We start from the raw sequence: 19,924 nt of genomic DNA on the forward strand, positions 1-19,924 counted from the left end.
TTTATGTGTCTACTGAAATTTCCAAGGATTAAGACAAGAGTAACACTGGGTAGAGTGACAGCTCAAATTGTCAATAAACAAGAGAAATAATTTCAAATTTAGTAGGTGGCAGCCACAGTGGCTAATGTAATTGAATGGCAAAGTTTCAAAACTGAGAGTTTTTAGGAATGCAGGAGGGAGAATGGTTTGAAGCTAGTGATAAGGACTTAGTAGAATTGTTATTCTACCTCCAGGGCAGTGATAGGAATTATATGGGAGAAAAAGTCATCATTTAGGTTTAGAGGCCAAAAGGAAGCTCCTCCACCATTTGGATCTTTTCATGTGAGACCCAGGATTCTGTCAGAACAAGAAGGTAAAGAGACCAAAGGATATATTGAAGTTATAATTTTGATGAAAATGAACCATGAATTACAGAAGGCACAGTGGAAGTTGGAAATAGGCAATAGCAGAGATGAAGTCATGCCTGTTAAGTGATAGGGAGTGATTAGTGTCTTAAGTTTCCTCCTAACTTCTTTGGATGGAGAAGAAATGGTCTTGGAAGCATAATCTATTTTCTCGGTGTTTGAAGAGTCTCTCTTTGACCACCATTGATAGAATTGAAGTTCTCTGTGTGTAATGGTTGTTGAATTAATGTTTAAAATTTTCAGATGCCTACAATATGCCAAGACCTGTTATAAAAGGCAGAAACCATTAGAAAGACACAAAGAAGCAACGGGATGATTACTTTTTAGGAACAGGAGACAAATTTGGGGGCAGATCAAGGAGAAGACATAAGAAAGAAAGTGAAAGATGAAGTGGAGGTTTTCAACAGAGGGGGGGAAAAAAGTATGGCATGTATTTTGGGATCCCTAAGTATTTGAGTTTAGAATGCATGTAACTTTTGGGGTTTATGATGTGGAACTATATAGAGGCTAAGGAAGTAGTAGTAATTGAAGAATGGATATTGAGCAAGACAGCTATATAATCAAAGTTTTCTCTAGGAACAATGACTCTAGCAGTACTATAATAGATGAATTGGAGGGTTGAGGGACTGAAGATGAGATTAGCCTAGGTGAGAAAATGTAGATCTTGAATCAAGGTAGACTTTCTGAGATGCAAGAGGAAGACAAAAAGTATTGTGGAGGTGGGATCTGAATGCTTGCAAAGAGAATGATTGTCCTAGTAACCGAAAAAAGTAATTTAGCCAGGAAGAATCTTTTGATGAGTATAATGATGAACTCTAAGGAAGCTAAATTGTAAATACTTTAGAATTACTCAGATGAATAGGGGTCCAGCAGTAATCATTCACATTAATATCTTCTTTCACTTCTATTTCTGACAGTTGTGAGGGAAAACCCCTTGAGAATAAGCTCAAATTTTCCTTTTTAAAATTTATGATGAAATTTTACGACATTGAGACCCCAAAATGTGTTTATGTTTCATGAAAAGATGACTGGTCATTGCTGTCATAAATAGCTAAGAGTTGAATATTAAATAGTACAAATTAAATACAAGTCTCCTGTTATTAAGAAATTATTAATAGTCAATAGTATACATTTTAACTTGTAAATTTTACAAGTTGAGAATCAATTCATCTTAGAACATTAAAACTCAGTAACTAGCAGACTCCTAGTTCAGTTACTTCTTGCTCAATAATGGCATTGAAGTTCATTATAATGTAATGTTTGCATATTGTGAGTATAGCTTTGTAAAAAATGCATCTATGTAGGTAGAAAGATCTAAAGGAATACTTAAAAATTGCTTCTGTGCTAGCGCATTAGCTTTATTGATCTACTCTGTAATATTTTGTTTAGTATTTATAATAAAGAGCAATGAATTGACTCCAAAGTTTCTTCTCAAATACATTGTAAATATGGCATTTTATATCAAATTCTAGCCATCAGGTAAGGTTAGGAGTTCATATGTTTGATAGAAATTAGTAAATCACAAGTTACATTGACATTTGGGAAAACACCTCCTCAGTATCTTTATTTTTTTCTCTTTTAATTTTTTTATTTTAAAGGTGTGGGGTTAGGTATGCAGTTAGGTGTGGGGTCAGGGTTAGGTAAACAAATGTTCATTATGCAGGTATACCCTTGTTGATGAGGTGTGTCCCCTTCTCCTAGCAGATTCCCACTACTGCTAATCCTGCTGCCTCCTGCCCCCCCGCCCCCAGCAGTTTCCCGCTACTGCCAATCCTTTTCTTATAGTATTACAATAATTGTTTAAGGTCTGCTTATGAGTGAGAACACATGATACTCAGTTCTTTGTTTCTGTGATAGATCACACAGTGTTATAGGCTCTGAGTCCATCCAGGTTGCTGTGAAGTTCATGATTTTGTCCTTCTTTATGTCTGAGTGATATTCCATCGTGTATATGTACCACATTTTTTAAATTCAGTCATCTTTTGATGGGCAGCATGGTTGGTTCCATGTTCTTGCTACCGTGAACAATGCTGCAATAAACATACGGGTGCAGGTTTCTTTTTCATAGAGTAATTTGAGTTCTTCCAAATATATTCCTAGTAGGAGGATTGTGGGGTCGTATAGAAGGTCGATTTTTAGATCTTCAACACACAGTTTTCCACAGAGGCTGTACTAGTTTACACTCCCACCAACAGTATTGCATGATCCCTTTTCAATACATCCTTTCAGCATCTGTAGTTTTTTGAGTTATTGATGGTGGCCATCCTGACTGGAGTTAGGTGGTATCTCAGTATAGTTTTAATTTACGTTTCTTTGATGACTAGTGAAGTTGAGCATTTTTTCATGTATCTGTTGGCTGCTCGTATGTCTTCTCTTGAGAAGTGTCTATTCATATCTTTTACCCACTTTGTAATGGGGCTGTTTGTTTTTTTCTTTTCGGCATGTTTGAGTTCCTTGTAAATCCTAGATGTTAGGCCTCTGTCAGACATACAGTTGGCAAATAGAGGCTGACAACCTACAACTTTGGCTTTTGACAGCCCCTTATCTGCCTTGGGTCTGTGGCCGCTCTCCTATTCCGATTTGTTTTCACACTCTTTTCCAACGGACACATGGCTATGTGGGCCAGTAAGTACCAGCTGTTACCCCTCAGAACCTTTGCTTTATTATTTTACATCCGTGGATACTTTTTTAATCTAATGAAATGTAGAGTTTAGGAAGTAAAGGGAACTAAGTGCAATAAAAGTTATATACTTCTCACAGCTTCAATTTGGGTTTCTCCTTTTATCATATTATCTTTCCATTTTGTCATCATTTTTATTTCCTTTTCAATTTTCCTTTAGTCTCAAGCTTCCGCATGGTTTATGTGTTGGGTGATATAGTTAAGATTTTGGAGGACTGGTAAAAGCAACAGTACCAATCTTTATTTCCGCTCAAAATTCTGAATAAAACTAATGGAATACTTTGATTAATTCAAAATCCTTCATTATGTGCTTTCCTTGTATTTGGCAAAAATTTACGTACTGTCACATACCCCAAACAATGAATGTATTTGTATTTTCAGGGAAATTTTGGTGAAGTATATAAGGGCACATTAAAGGATAAAACTTCTGTTGCTGTTAAAACTTGTAAAGAAGATCTTCCTCAGGAATTGAAAATAAAATTTTTACAAGAAGCCAAGTGAGTTCTCTAAAGTAATACAATATATGCATTTATAATATAAATAATTCATTAAAATGTAAATTCAAAGACAACTTAAGTTGTGATTTGTTTAAGTAAAAGTGAACACTTTAAAAATGTGGAGACAGTTTCTGGTTTTGAGGTCAAATGTAAATTGATTCAGAAATCACAATCAAAGAACCAGGTGTTCAAAAGCAAGTAAATATTCTTCAAAACCTTAAAAAATTTTGCAATATTTTGATTTTATAACACATACATAGACATATATGCATATATATAGTATGTGGTTGTCTTTATGATAAAAATGTTACTATATTTTGTACATAAAATATATTACATATATCTAGATATATTATAATACTTATCCTACCCTCCTTAGACAATATCTGTTTTCCTAGCTGTTAATTTTATTTTCTGAGAACCTCAGATTTTTAATTCAACTTAGAGTCTGGCATTTGTTCTAAAATTTGCACAGTCTTTCATTTAGAATTGATCTTCTAAGGTGGTTGTCTTCTCTTTTTTTCTGTTATTAGCTAAAATTTAATGTTTCATTATGCTACTCCTATATTGCAGGTAGTTAAAACTATGTTGTCTGTGGTATAGTTGAGTATACAAAACAAAACACAAAAGAAATGGAAAAGTACTTTGGACAGAGTAAGCTGGAGGTACATATTGGTGGAGGGTTGGATGAATTGATGGTTGGATGAAAAAAGAAGAGGATATGTGGATCTGTAGATTTTTGTGGTGTAAAGGGAAGGTGCTGTGGGGGAATAGTGCCATGGCAACAAAAGCACTATCAAGTCACATGATACAGAGCATCTTGATGAACATGTCTCTATGCATCATCTAAAAATGAATATTGATGTAGTGGGTTAAACTAGTTGGATACATTTCTTAAATATTATCTGTAGAATAAAGTTTAAATCTTTATGTCTGTTATTGGCAATTCAGAAAAAAATTCTGATGATAAAAGACTTGCTATCACAATTGAAATTCATAGCCTCATTATTTTACAGTTATTCATAGGTATTCTTAATTTAAGAGTCAAGACCTCATATAATTTCAAAAATACTTAACTTTCTTGCTTTAACTTTTGATTATTTTATCACAAAGCAAAGAGTTTAATTTATTCTTTTATTTTTATTTATTTTTTTAAAATCAATATTTTTTATTATTATATTATGGGGTACAGTTAAGGGTTAGGTATACAAATATGCTTCGTTCAGGCCCCCTTGTTGATAAGAGGTATATCCCCATCCACAGACAGATGTTTACTACCATTAGTTCCATCGCCCTTCCCCTCCCCCCCATTAATTTATTCTTTTAAAGTGAAATTGTGACATTTTATGTTAAAAATGAAAATTATATCAATGCAAGCTTTTGAGTGTCCTTTAGTAGATGCTAGAAATGTACAGTTAGATATTTAATGTTAGTGTTAATGAGGTCATGCTGGCTGTTTTGTGTATATTTCTTTACTAAACTGTTTACAATCTAAGAAATATTTTAGGTTAAAGTTAACATTCTTAAATCTTTCTCTTTAATTTCTAGTAGAAGTAGGAAGCTCAAAGTTATTAGCCAAATATTTTCTTTATCTTTAGAATTCTTCTCATTTTGTCTTTTCATGTATAAATCATTATCAATTTTCTATCTAAAACATTTTTCTTACAACTATCCTTGCTTTATTGTACATGCACAAAGCATATATAATTTTGTCTTTCTCTAAACAAAGTTATTTTTTCATTCTCTTAAGAAAGATTACAGCAATTTTAAAATATGAGTGAATTTATAGCTATGTCAATAAGACCATAAGGAATAAAATTTGCTAATAGAAGTCATCAGGGCAGATGGACATCTGAGGGAATCTAATCTATTTTTAGCTTATGCTTGGAGTCCTATTATCTATGTATCTCTTTTTTTGGCCTTCTGATGAAGTATTGCCCTTATACAAACTTAAGTCTACCCTGCTTCAGCTTAAGTCTATGTTGAAGCCGTAGTACTCAATTATTTTTTAACCTTTTGCCAATTTTCTTAAAACCTGTATGTTCTTACCATTTTGAAATTGATCATGATCATCAAGAAAGTATTTAACTACTAGGAAATCCAATGAAATGATTATCCTGTAGCATTTACCAGTATGAGATGACTGCTCATTTTTATGTGTTTTAAAACTGTGTGGCATAAAAAAAAAAAAAAAGACACTACAAAGCAGCTCATCGTTTTTGATCCACGAATACTTTTCAGCTGTACTTTTGTGGTGGTGGCTAAAACCAGACACAATACTTTGAAGTATGTTTGGGGTTAACTAGGTTATTCCTGTTTAACATGGTTGTTAATCATTCAGGATCGATAATAATTTTTTAAATTAATCTTGAATTGAATTAATGAGAATTGACTCATTTGTACCTATGTTATGTTGCCAATATTCATCAGGATAGTTGGGCCTCCAGATCCATGGACTCATCCAACTACGCATTGAAATATTTAGGGAGGAAAAAAAAATGGAGGTTGCATCTGTAGGAAACATGTACAGACTTTTTTCCTTGTCATTATACATGAAGCAATGCATTATAACAATTATTTACATAACATTTACATTGTATTAGTTTTTCTAAGTAATCTAGAGATATTTTAAAGTTTAAAGGAGAAAATGTGTAGGTTATATGCAAATACTATACCATTTTGTAAATGAGACTGAGCACATGTAGATATGAGTATCCACAGGGGTCCTGAAACCAATCCCCCATGGATACTGAGGGACAATTATACTTGTATGTGTGCATCCTATTTATCATAATTTGAGGTTCTAGACGTTTTAAAAATTGAATTATGATTAAAGTGTTTTATGGCTTTAAACACTATTTATGATAATAAATTAATGCTTTGTTGTTCAAATGATAATTATTCTTATACTTTTATCTTAGAATTCTCAAGCAATATGATCATCCCAATATTGTCAAACTTATAGGAGTTTGCACACAAAGACAGCCTGTCTACATCATTATGGAACTGGTTTCAGGTAATATGATTCTAAAGGTTTGCTTGATGACATTTTAATGCTTTGTTTTATTACTTTTATATATTCAGTCTCTTTGATTTTTCCTTGTAAAGTTTCCAAAGATTTTATTTAACATTTCTATGTAACAATGAGCTTGTACATATGATTAATATTTTTACAGGCTATAGCACTTTGCTGTTTTCTAGAAAACGTCAGCCAATATTTTTTTAAGAGATAGATTTATTAGAGTATAGTTACACATGGAATTTAGTCCTACGCATATATATTGTTTATGTGCAAAAGGTTATTAAGAAAGTCATTGTACTTAGTTTGACTCTTTAATAATGATAGTACTATCTTATATTTAGTTCATTGTGTATCTTTTTTTAGTATATCTCCACATACCCTCTTTTTTTATGGTTGTGTATAATAATCTCATGGTGCTTTGAGTTACTCATTAGTCACGAACTTCTTTCATATGTGGACAAACAAAAGGTGATCTGTTTAGAAATATATCTTGGTATTTCTTTATGGTGACTTTCAATAGCTTTCTGTTATCAATAAACAAGAACAGCTCTGAAGTGATATAGTATGCTTTCTGTTTTTTTCATTGTCCGTCTTCCTGTTATAGAAAATACAGTCAGGTAAAATTTGATCTTATAAGGTTTACAAACAGAATATTTAATAACTGAGGAATGTGCTTTACCTTTAACAATTATTTGCTCATTTAAAAAGAAATTTGAAGGAATGTTAAAAATGTTTCTAATTTTAGTTAAAATGCGTTAAGTAAATCTAATATTGTAGATTGCTCATTAATTTCTCTCGACATAATTATTTCACTGTTAAGGATTATTGGTCCTGTTTTATTTTACTGCTCTCTCGCTGTTTAGATATTTATTGATATTATCATAAAACTGCAGAATACCTAGATCACTGCCATCTTTATTCTCATCTGTGTTAGGTACATTGCATGTTTGATTTGTTTGACTATTATGATCTATATCTTAAAGTAGCTTTCAATATAGTTATGAAAAAAATAAAGGAGTATAGTAAAAAATTTTAAACACAAATGAGTAACCTATAACTGTAATTGAAATTTAATTAAAATAAGATATTTAAAATATTCACACATTAAAATGTGAGAATATTATAAATACATATTAACATTTACATGGGTACAAATGAAGCCCTGGATAAGGAATGCTACTGAAAAACTTAGATTTGGGAAGTGTGGCAGACTTGTTGAGGAAAGGTGATTTTGGTCTTACCATGATGGTTAAAGGAGCATGATACAAATTCCAGATGACAAGTCCAAGTTGAATAAAACAAAAGAAGATAACCAAGCAGTGTTTATCTAGACTCTGGCTGTAATCTCTGTTTATATTTTTTAAATGAATAAAAATAATAAACTTTATCAGAAAATTAAAAATGTAACAATAAGTAGAAAATTAAAAATGAAAACCTTCCACTCAACAATACAATTATATCCCAAAGCTAATTACTATTTATAATCTCTTTTTCCCCCTCAAAAGATGTTTAATGCAGATGCCTTGGTTTTATTCAGACTTTAAATTTAATTATGAGACAAGTCATACTATAACACTGTTTCACATCTTGCTTTTTTCTCTTATTAAGATGTGTGTTGGTCTCATTGTTTTATAATAATTCATATAGTTCTACCTTTTTTTGACAATGGTTACAAAGTATTCCATTTTGTGGATTTACATAATTTATTCAACCAGTTCTGTATTTGTGGCTCCTTTTGTCATTTCCATTTTTATTATTTGTTTTTATAAACACTGCTCAATGGATATCCCTGGACTCATGGTAAAAAATCATTTGGAAGTATATCTGTAGGGTAAAAATTCATCAATGAGATTGTTGTATTCAAGTTTATGTATATTTTGATTTGTGGTAAATGTATTCACTTTCTATTGCTCCATAACTAATCATCACAAACTGAGGGCTTAAAGCAGCACCCATTTATTACCTCTCAGTTATGTAGGTAGAAGTCATGACAAGCTTCATTGAATTGTCTGCACAGGTTCTCACAGACAGAATCAAGATGTCAGGCTGAGCTCTTATCTGGAGACTCTCGGAAAGAATCCGCTACCATGTTCATTTCATTGTTGGCAGAATCCGGTTCCTTGCAGCCGTGTCTGAGGTTTACATTTCTTTGCCTGCTCTCTGCTGAGGGCATCTCTTAGCTTCTTAAGATTGCCTACACTCCTTTTCTCATCGTCTCTCCATCTTCAAAGCCAGCACAGACATGTCAAATCATTTAAGTGTTTTGAATTTCTCTGAGTTATTATTCTGTTACCAGGCGGAAAATACAGTCTGCTTTTATTATATTATTATTGTTGTTGTTATTATCATTATTATAGATAATGTGGGGTAAAAGTTAGGTTTAGTTCCCCAAGCAGGCTTCATACAGGTGAAGTTTAGACCTCCAACTGGCCTTCACTTCCCCTGGTTTAGACCAGGTACCTTTTGTGATGCTGTGAGCCTCTTCCCTCCCTCCCTGCCCTGGTGCATTGGTTGCTGATCCTTCCCTTGTGCTATTGTGATTAATGTTCAGGCCCTACCTATGAGTGAGAACATTTTTGATATTTAGTTCTTTGTATCTGTGAAAGATCACTAAATATGATGGTCTCCATCTCTTCCAATTTGCAGCATATTCCATGATTTTGTTTTTCTTTATGGCTGTATAATACACCATTGTGTATATGTACCACATTTTCTTTATCCAGTCCACTTTTGATGGGCAGTGGGATTGGTTCCATGTTTTTACTATTGTGAATAGTACAGCTATAAGCATGCATGTGCTGGTGTCTTTTTTGTAGAACAATTTATGTTCGTCTGGGTATATTCCCAGAAGAGGAATATGGAAGGTCAATTTTCAGTTCTTTTAGGAATTGCTGCACTGCTTTCCATAGAGGTTGAACTAGCCTTTACTCTCACTAACCGTGTAGAATCATTCCCTTTTCTCCATACCCTCGCCTGCATCTATTGTATTTCCATTTGTTGTTGAGGACCATTCTTACTGGAGTTAGGTGGTTTCTCATTGCAGTTTTGATTTGCATTTCTCTGATGAGCATTTTTTCATCTGTTGCCTACTTATATATCTTCTTTTGAGAAGTATCTATTCATGTCCTTTGCCCACTTTTTGAAAGGATTGTGTATTTTTTTCCTTTCAGCACATTTGAGTTCCTTATAAATCCTGGATGTTAAGATTTTGTCAGATACATAATTAGCAAATATTTTTTCCCATTATGTAGGTTATCTCTTCACTCTCTTGATGGTTTCTTTTGCTGTGCAAAAGCTTTTTGGTTTGATGAGGTCCCACTCGTCTATGTTATCTTTTATGGCGTTTGCTTTTGGGAATTTGATCAAGAATTAGTTGCCTGCTACAATGTGCATAAGAGTATTTTCTACGTTTTCTAGAAACTACTCTCTGCTTTTAAAAGGGCTTATATGATTAGATCAGTCCTACCTGGATAATCTCATTTTAAAGTCAACTGTGCTGTATGATAGAACTCTACTCACACTCTTAGGGTCCAGGGTTTTTATAGTAGGACATCTTTGAAAGGCCATCTTCAAATTCTACCTATCACAGTAGATTTCGCTAAATTTTCTTAAAGGCTAGTTGCAATGTGGAATCTGAAACATTATCAGTGAACTTTTCATACTCAGTTACCTTAGTCTATTGATTGAGCTTGTGATTTGAATGCATCTTTTATCCATTCATGATTTTATAGCTTTATGCTTTAGTCATTTGGAAAATATCAGATCCCCAAGTTATGTAGCTATTTCAAATAATTGCACAATTTAATATACCATGTCAAAATTATATTCATTAATTTCCCAACCAGTCTCATCAGAAAAATAGTAGGTAGGAGACTGTCAGGCTATGGTGGCAGTCTATACATATCTATAGCCTCCAAATTTTCATGCCTCCTTGTGACCCTTTTCTTCTATTTTTTTCTATCCTCTGCCCTAGTTAACCACTGATCTGCTTTCTGTCTCTATGTAATAGTTAGCATTTCTTAGAACTCTATATAAATGGAATCACATAGTAAATATTTTTTTGTCTGGATTTTTTTCATTTAGTCTAATTGTTTTGATATTAATCCATGTTGTAATGTGTTTTCATAGTTCATTTCGTTTTATTACCGAATAGAATTCCATTTTATGAATATGTTACAGTTCACTCATTCAGCCATTTTGGATTGTGTCCAGTTTGGGAATATTACAAATAAAGTTGCTGTGATCATTCACGTACAGGTCTTTATGAGGATGTGTACTTTCATTTCTCATGGGAAGCTGACTAGTAGTAGAATGAGTAGAGCATATGGTATTTATTAAGTTTTTAAGAAACTACCAAATTGCTTTTTAAAGTGGCTGTTCTTTGTTTACATTCCCAACAGCAGTCTATGATACTTCAGCTCCTCCACATCCTCTTTCAGCACTTGATCTGCTCAGTCTTTAGCCTTTATAATACTTCTCTACCTCACTGTGATTTTAATTTGCCTTTCTGCACTAATGATGTTGAGCATCTTTGCATGTGTGTTTTTTTTTTTTTTTTTTGACATTTGCATATCTTCTTTGGTCAATTGTCTGTTCAAATCATTTGCCCACTTTTTAAATTGAGTTGTTTACTTTGTTATAACTGAGTCTTGGTTCTTTTCTATTTTTTCTCCTCTTTTTCCTCTCTTCCTCTTATTTCAACATACAGTGACAAATGCACATAGTTATTGAAAAACAGTAGTGACAGCAGCAAAGAGCTTGAGCTCTTGTAAGTGTTGGTGACCGTATGGAGAAACAGAACACTCATACATTGATGGTAGAATATAAAATGGTCACTTTGGAAGAGGCTTCACGGTTTTTCAAAAAGTTAAATTTAAGTTTTCTGTATGACCTAACAATTCCACTCTTAGATATCTATACAAGAGGAATGAAATGTCTATGTAAAGACATATGCAAATGTCCATAGCAACATCATTCTTAATAGCCAAGAAGTAGAACCCAAATGTTCATTAACTGATGAATAATCAAAACGTAGTATATCTATTCATTAGACATTATTGAACAATAAAGAGAAAGGAGCTATAATACATACTACAATACAGATGAGCCTCAAATACTTTATGTCAATGAAGTAAAAATACTACTGTCACATGATTTAATTTATATGAACTGCCCAGATAAGACAAATCTATAGAAAAAGAAAGCAGATTGTGTTTTCCTTGTACTGAGGTGAAGAAGGGAATTGACTATAGACAGGCATAAGGATTCTTTTTGGAGTGATGAAAATATTCAAAATTATCAAAACTCACTGAATTGTGCACTATGCTGGGTAAAGTGTAATATAGCTATTAACACACACACACTCATATACAAAATCAAAACTCAAGAGCCCAGTCACTTGTAAATTGTATAACCTTACTAAGCTTATTTTTAACCTCTCTGTGCCTTAGTTTTCTTATCTGTAAAATAAGAATAGTAGAGTATTTATAAGGAACAATGTACTGTGATTGTGTGTATGTATATCAAACATAGATATATACACGTACACATAAATATCTTAGAGTACTTGACACATAGTAAGCACTTTATATGTTTGTCCTTATCATCTTCGTAATTATTATTGCTATTTTACAATTGACTGAGAAGAAAAAGTAACTGATTAAAATGACTGCTATAATTAAGCCAGAAGTTTAACCTAAATTCTGAACCTAGCCCTTCTGCCCCTGGATTTAACTCTTATCCTAAGATTGGCTAACCAAGAATGACCTGAGAACAAATTAGGAAGCATGGTTTTGTCTACAGTTCTTTTCTTTCTACCATCATTTGTGATTTTTATATGTTTTAATTTTTAGCCTTCATGGTCTCACTTTTCTCATATGTAAAACTGAAGCAGTTAGATTTAATGGTGTCTAAATTTTAGCTATAACCTTTAATTGTTTAACTATTATGAAATTTTTTTTAAAATTTGAAACCTCTCATAAAAACTCTTAGACTACCTCAAAATTGTTTCTGTTCTTTCTTTTTATAAAAGCATGGTAGGGAAATAGCAAGCTAGTCTTTTATAGCAGTGCACAAAAAATTTTTCTATCTTACATTTATATAATATTTTGGAGTTGTCAAAGCACTTTAATTAATATTATGTCATCTTTCTTCCAGACATTATTATTATCTCCATTTAGAAATAAGCTAAGTGAGATTCAAAGAACTTAAAGTGACTTGTCAGTGTCAGTTAAATAGAAAGTGAGAAAATAGTACTCTATTTCTATTATTATATTATTAGATTTATAAGTGGGTCAAAATATTAATAATTTTATGAAAAGAAAATTCAAGCAAAATGCCTATGAATATACTCTGTGGGTGAAAATGTGAATCCCTGCTTTATAATTTCTCAACCTTGTAAACAGATAAGTAAACAGCTTTTTTTAGTAAACAGGAAAATTTGTGTTTGAGTTACTTTTCTCTCTACTGGGAGTCAAGCTGTGGAGGGAAGATTTAGAGAATGGGTGGGTTAAAAGCAAGATTTAATAACTGCTTAGTGTCTAATATGCACACCATTTCTAAAATGTATTATGCAAAGATTTAATATGCTCCTGTTCTCATCAGATAACTGAGTCCTTTGGAATCATAAATCCAAAGTATATTTTAACCTGAGTAATGTTTGAGGAGATTACAAGCATTCAAAAATTCAAGTTTAGAATGAATACTCCAAGATGATCCTGTCTTCCTTTGAATCTCCTCTTGAATTGTAAATACGTTGCTTGCTTGCTTACTTATGGTTTACTGGATAAGTGAAATCAAACAAAAGTCAATTCTAAATGGCAATGAGAATAATGAAAAACACAAAAGGAAAAACTCTAATGTTAAAGGATGATTCCTTATTTTGCAGATAAGTTGTTTATTACTTAGAAATTAATATGAAGTGAGGATTTTTTAAAATGACAAGCCATGACTTTTATATTTGTAGTCCAGGCAGCTGTCATTTGTTTTTACATATGGGGTTAAGTTATCTATCACAAAATGCCATGATTAATAGGAGACTAAGCATCTTAACCTCAAATACAATGTCTGTGCAGACCCTGGGTAGAGCTGATTAATTTCAGTAAGTCTTATAAAAAAGTCACTCTTCACTCTTTCACCAGAGATTTGTAGCTGCTCCCCTCTTTTTGACCTGAATGTTCTTTTTGAGTTCAGAACTTCCTGGAACTAATTAAATGTTGTATTATCTGTTACATTCCTCAGCTCACACAGATGCATGGCCTTTGGCAATTCTTAAATTCATCCTATTTTTAAAATGACTTATAGTTTTGGAACTTTTAGAATTACTGAAGAGTTTTCCCCAGATTTTCAATGCTGTTAAAATAAATCTCATCTCTATAACATGACATCTTAATTACTGTTAAAAAAGAATTGAACATTCAGTTTATTTTGTCTAAAAATTTGGGGCTTAGATATCTGGGCATAACAATATTGTTCTTATATATGTTTTTAAGCTTTCAGTAGAAATCTTTCAATTGTCAGAATTCTTTTTCTTTTAATTTTTCATTTTTATTTGTAATTTCTATTATAAATTTCACTAATTTTTGCCTGAAGGTTATATTCTTTTTAAAAATAAACGTTTTAGCCCTCCCATTCTCTATGAAAGTTTACATATTTTTTTTAATTTAATTTTTTCTTTATTTTAAAGATGTGGGATATAATTCAAGGTTAGGTATACAAATGTTCGTTATATAGATGCCCTTGCTGATGAGGTGTGCCCCTCCTTCCCCTGGCAGTTTCCCTCAACTGCCAATCCCACCCCTCGCCGCTGGCAGTTTCCCACTTCTGCCAATCCCTTTCTTACAGTATTATGATAACTATTCAAGGTCCGCTTATGAGTGAGAACATATGGTACTCCATTCTTTGTTTCTGTGATAGATCACTGAGTATGATTGACTCTAAATCCGTCCAAGTTGCTGCGAAGTCCATATGTTTGCCCTTCTTTATGGCTGTGTAATATTCCATTGTGTATATGTGCCACATTTTTTTATCCAGTCCGCTTTCCATGGGCAGCATGGTTGTTTACATGTTTTTGCTATTGTGAATAATGTTGCAATAAACATGCGTGTGCAGGTATCTTTTTTGTAGAATGACTTGAGTTCCTCTGGGTATATTCCCAATAAGGGTATTACTGGGTCATATGGAAGGTCAATTTCTAGTTCTTTCAGAAATCACCACACTATCTTCCAGAGAGGTTGCTTTACTTTGCATTTCCACCAGCAGTGTAGAAGCGTTCCTTTTTCTTCGCATCCTCACCAGCATATGTTGTTTATTTTATTAATGATGACCATTCTTACTGGGGCTATGTGGTATTTTTTATATTTTTATTTAATTTTAACAGAATTCATTTCAGTTATGTGAATCATAGCTATGGGAAGTTATTATTGTAGTCATTGACAGTGATAATTCTAACAGGTTTAGTAATGAAGTCCTGGCATTTTGGCTCTGGATAGTTGGCTGGCATTTGTTTCTTTCACTCCTCATAAATGTAGAAAGGATAAATTGTGCCAACAAAGGATTAAGGGATGTGGCTCCTACTTTTCACTCACTAAAAGCCCTTAAAAGCTGAACTGGTTCTGTTCCTTCATTGCCAGTTGTGTAACAATGTTGTTTCACAGTTGTCAGTTTTGAGGTCAAATTAATATTTTATATGAAAAATTGTAAACTATGGTAACCCAGTGGTTGAATTTTTTTTAATGCTGCAAATAAAGTACTAAAGAAAAACTTAATTCTACAGTTTACTGATTAATTTGGAGATGATATTCTTTTAAAATAACTTTGATATGAGGCTAAATGAGTGTAATTATAAATTAGTGCTCTGTGAGTTTCAGTTTTGGAAGAATAAGTAATTTTTTCTTTTATATGTTAACTGTTATGATATTTAAACATATACATTTTTATTTTATATTTAAGCATGTTACATTAATGAAAGACAATATAAGAAACGTTCTTAGTTGTAATTTTATATTACAGATAATGTTTTTGACATAATGTAAACTATTTCAAAACCAACATTTAGAAAGATGGCATTTTAAAATTTATATTTCTTTCTGAACCCAGTTATACCTTGAGTTACCTTAATGTTCATTTTCTGACTAGTATCCCAAAGCAGATACAGATGGATTCGTTTAAACTAGCCATTTTTTCAAACACTAAAAACACTAGTATCCTTTGAAATTGGAGTCACTTTATTTATTTATTTATTTATTTATTTATTTATTTATTTATTTATTTATTTATTTTGAGTTGGAGTCTCACTCTGTCGCCCAGACTGGAGTGCAGTGGCCGCTCCCGGCCACCGCAGCCTCGACCTGCTGGACTCCGGCGATCCTTCCGCCTCAGCCTTCCAAGTAGCCAGAATTACAGGCATGCGCCACCATGCCCGGCTGATTTTTTTTTTTTTTAATTGTAGAGATGAGGTCTCGCTGCCCAGGCGGGTCTCGAACCCGCAGGCTCAAGCAATCAACTCACCTCAGCCTCACAAAGGCGCGGGATTACAGGCTGAGCCACCGAGCCCGGCTACTTTATTTAATTTATATGTTACATAAATTGGTAACCTGTTGGTATTCCACACATATGGTATTTTTTTCTATTTTTCAAGTATACCTCTCCCTTGTAGACCACTCCCTTCTATTAGTGCATATCTTTCCTGGAATTTGAGCTGAATGCTAAAGACATTAACCAAGAAGAATATGAGAAATGAAACCAGAAATTTAACTATTACTGTATCACCTCTTTCATGAGTGGTTTGAAGAAGTACCAAGGGGTTTATTTTTCTATCAATGAGCAAACGTTGATATTAAAATAAACATTATGTTTTCATGGTACATTTGAGCTATAGATGCATTGTGTAAATCTGAGCAGTATTGCTCATCTACTTTTATCTTCTGAGCTTCTGGTGGCATTTGTAACTATGAGTTAAGTACTTCCTTCAGAGATGCAGATGGCATGGGGAGCAGGACCAAGCATGCTTTAGAACCTCTTGCTCTTAGAGGTCTTGTTTTTAAAATGACTTTGTGATATTTGAAGCTCCTTAAGAATTGAAAGGAAAGTGTAGGAGTTATGAACACATATGTATCCGTCCACATTGATGAACCTTTTTTTAGAGGTACTGATGAGTTTACTATGGCTTTGTAGGTGTCATTTTTATGTTTTTGTTACTATACATGAAAAAATCTTTAAATTCCCAGTGATAAAGTTTAACTAATATTTTAAATAAGAAAGTTTGCTTTAATGTTGACAGTCCACTTATTTGATGCAGATTTTAGAAGTATGAGCAAGACTACTATAACTTTGGTAATCCAACTAAAATAAGCACCAGATCTTACATAAAATAGCTTGTTTTTGCAAACAGATTTTTCCTAATGGCCTATCCAATGTATATGAATTTGATAGTGCCTATCAGTATGAGATTTTCATTTTATCAAAATGGTAAAGAAAATAGTTATTTCATTAAAACAGTTGGCAGCCTATACTATTTTTCTAAGGTTAAAAGACAATTAAAGATCATTTGAATCAAAATCTTAAAAAATCCTTATTTGAATACATTATGAAATTTGAAAGTAAATATATATTTTTTTTACTTGCATGTAAGTACCATAAATATTCAGATTATTGTATATAAATCAAGCAAAGGCCTCTTGTCAACATTACTTAAAGATATTGTAATGCTATTCTTTTATTTGTAATTTTTATCCCTTTCTAATTATAAGTTAGTCTCTATATTCAGAAATGCTAGCCAAAGTCTGGACTCTTAAGTCTATGGGAGAAAGGAGCCTTATGCCATATTCTTTTAATATAATTTTACTTAAACATTATTTAATACTAAGGATTCTGTTGGTTCATTTGTTCATTTGTTCAACAGTTATTGTATGCCTACCACATATGGCAGATGCCAAGGATACAGCAGTGAAGAAAACTAACCAAAGACATCCCCACAAAAGCTAAAATAAAGCCCTGCTTCTATGAAGCTTACAGTCTACTAGGGAAAGAAGTATGTTAGATAAATAAGTAAAATATGTAGTAGGTTGAATGGTGTGTGGGGGTAAGCATAGAATGAGGAGTATAGTGTTTGTTGGGGATGGTTAGAGTTTGGAATTATAGAGTAGCCAGGGAAAGTCTAGTAAAGATAAGACATTTGAGTAAAAGCCTAATGAAAATGAGGGAACAAACTATTTGGAGGATATCAGGAGACTGAATATTCCAGGCTTCACAGATGGCAGAAAGAGCAGTGTGGACAAAGTAAGCGGATACTAGAAAGAGAATGCGGTTCAAACCATGCAAAGCATTATAGGTCATAGTAATGATTTATTTCAATTTAAGGGGTCATCTTGTGAGGATAAACTAAACATGCTAGATTCCTGATGTCTTTATCAGCTTTCAAGGGTAAATAATGTAAATGGAGCCTTATATTTATGACACATTTAACAGTAGCCACTGACTATCAAAAGGTAAAAAGGCCCACCAGGAATAAGAGTCTCTGTTTTGTTGTGTTAAGTAGATAGGAATGTGTATATTTTTGCCTTGTCTTCTTAACCCTTCATAACTTTGAATAAACTTTTAAGATGAAATTATTCTTCTACTTGCTAAATGCTAATTTTATAGCCAGAAAATTACTTACTTCTGGAAATTCATTATGCACTTTTCTCATTTTTTTTCACCAGTTCTGGTCATATTTAATATCTCTCTTCTCATTTAGATACACCTTTTTTTCTGTATAGACTTTTAGAGGCTGTATAACATAAAACATCTTCACAAATTCATCTTGAGGGATTTTATTTTATATTAAGCATTGTGTAGCCTCTTGTCAGAAAATGTGGAAATATTAGAAACTGTCATTATAACAAGGCTTTGTATATGTGGAATCCTCCTATTCTTTATTTGCCTTCATTTGTCCTTTTCTCTAAAACAGAAGTAGATTGTCACTGGACCTATTTATCAGTGTGCATTTCAATTCCAGAAAGAATATGATTCAATACCTGACACAGCTGTGCCTGAGACTAAGAGCCTAATAAGTGCACATAGAAAATGTAACCTTTGCTTGAAAGAATAAATTTTCCTAAATTACTGTGTTTACCTTGAGAAAACAGTATCACTTTTGATAATATCTGTATTCAAAATGAAAGTCTTTATATAGCAAGGAAAAAGTGATTAAAGAAGTGACTTTTTATAGCATCTTTAATACATTTTTACTGTAAGAGATAACAGATATTAAATATTTTCAGGTTGGCACCAATTTTATGGAACTTTTTTTCTTCTTTTACATGTTGGTCTCTGTTCGTATGGGTAGCACATTCCAGATCATTGATAAAGACTTCCAAGTTAATTTATCTTATAAGATGGTATTTGCTACCAGTTGAATTGCTATATTTTCTATCTTGGCTGCTATAAATAAAGAAACCCTTTCTACAGTTAACACCTATTATGATCTGATACCATTTGTTGAATAGGATAAAAGACCTAGATACTTTTCTTTTTACACATTTTTATATCTTTAAAAGTCCTTTTTTTAAAAAATGAAATATTTTGTATATAGGTAATTATATAAAATGTATAAATATTATATTATTGAAATGATTTACTTTTAAGAATTAAATTTTTTAAAATAAATTTTGCATTATTTTTAAATTAAGTAAAACTTCTAAACAAATGACACTGTAATTTGATGGAGCTTTATTATTCATTCAAAATATTCTAAATCAGTCAATTTTGTCAAAAAATTAACCAAGAAAATGCAATGATTATTTTTTACTGAAAACACATATATCGCCCTGTATTTAAGTGACTTTGAAATTTAGAAATGCACCTGCTTTTTTTTAAGGCTTTTAAAAAAATAAGCTTATTATTGTGAGATTTAGACTAATTACCAAATTTGTTAAATGCTTCTTGAGTACCAGCTATGTTTCATATAAAATAGACTGGTGAAGAATACATCTGTCACCTCTTTCTTCAAAGAATTCACTGTAATGGAAGAAACATATATTTAACAATAATTACAAATAAATTCATTACTTCAAATTCTGCTATGAAAAGAGTATTGCTCAGAGAAGTGGCAATGGGTGGTACCTAATTTGTTTTGGGGTCTTTAAGAAACATCTCTAGTCTTTATCAATGATCTGGAAAGTGCTCCCCATACTAACACAGACTAACATGTAAGAGAAGAAAAAAAGTTCTTCAAAAACAGGTGCTAACCTGAAAATATTTGATATATGTTATCTCTTACAGTAAAATACCCCCTCACAAATATTGAGTCCACTCAGTCAGCATTTATGTGCTCCATTATTAT

At 32.4% G+C, this 19,924-nt stretch overlaps 1 protein-coding gene across 3 annotated transcripts in view; it reads left to right on the forward strand.

Moving 5' to 3' along the window:
* FER (FER tyrosine kinase) overlaps positions 1 to 19,924 on the forward strand; it is a 414,242-nt gene that overhangs the window by 260,503 nt on the left and 133,815 nt on the right. For all 3 annotated transcript variants that reach the window (XM_008056755.2, XM_008056756.2, XM_021711703.1), the window contains 2 exons: positions 3,466 to 3,581; positions 6,503 to 6,597. In XM_008056755.2, coding sequence (XP_008054946.1) covers positions 3,466 to 3,581; positions 6,503 to 6,597 — 211 coding nt within the window. The remainder of the gene's footprint in view (positions 1 to 3,465; positions 3,582 to 6,502; positions 6,598 to 19,924) is intronic.

The sequence above is a fragment of the Carlito syrichta genome, unplaced genomic scaffold, assembly GCF_000164805.1.
Source record: "Carlito syrichta isolate Samal-C Ts95f unplaced genomic scaffold, Tarsius_syrichta-2.0.1 Scaffold302457, whole genome shotgun sequence".
NCBI classification, from domain to species: domain Eukaryota; kingdom Metazoa; phylum Chordata; class Mammalia; order Primates; family Tarsiidae; genus Carlito; species Carlito syrichta.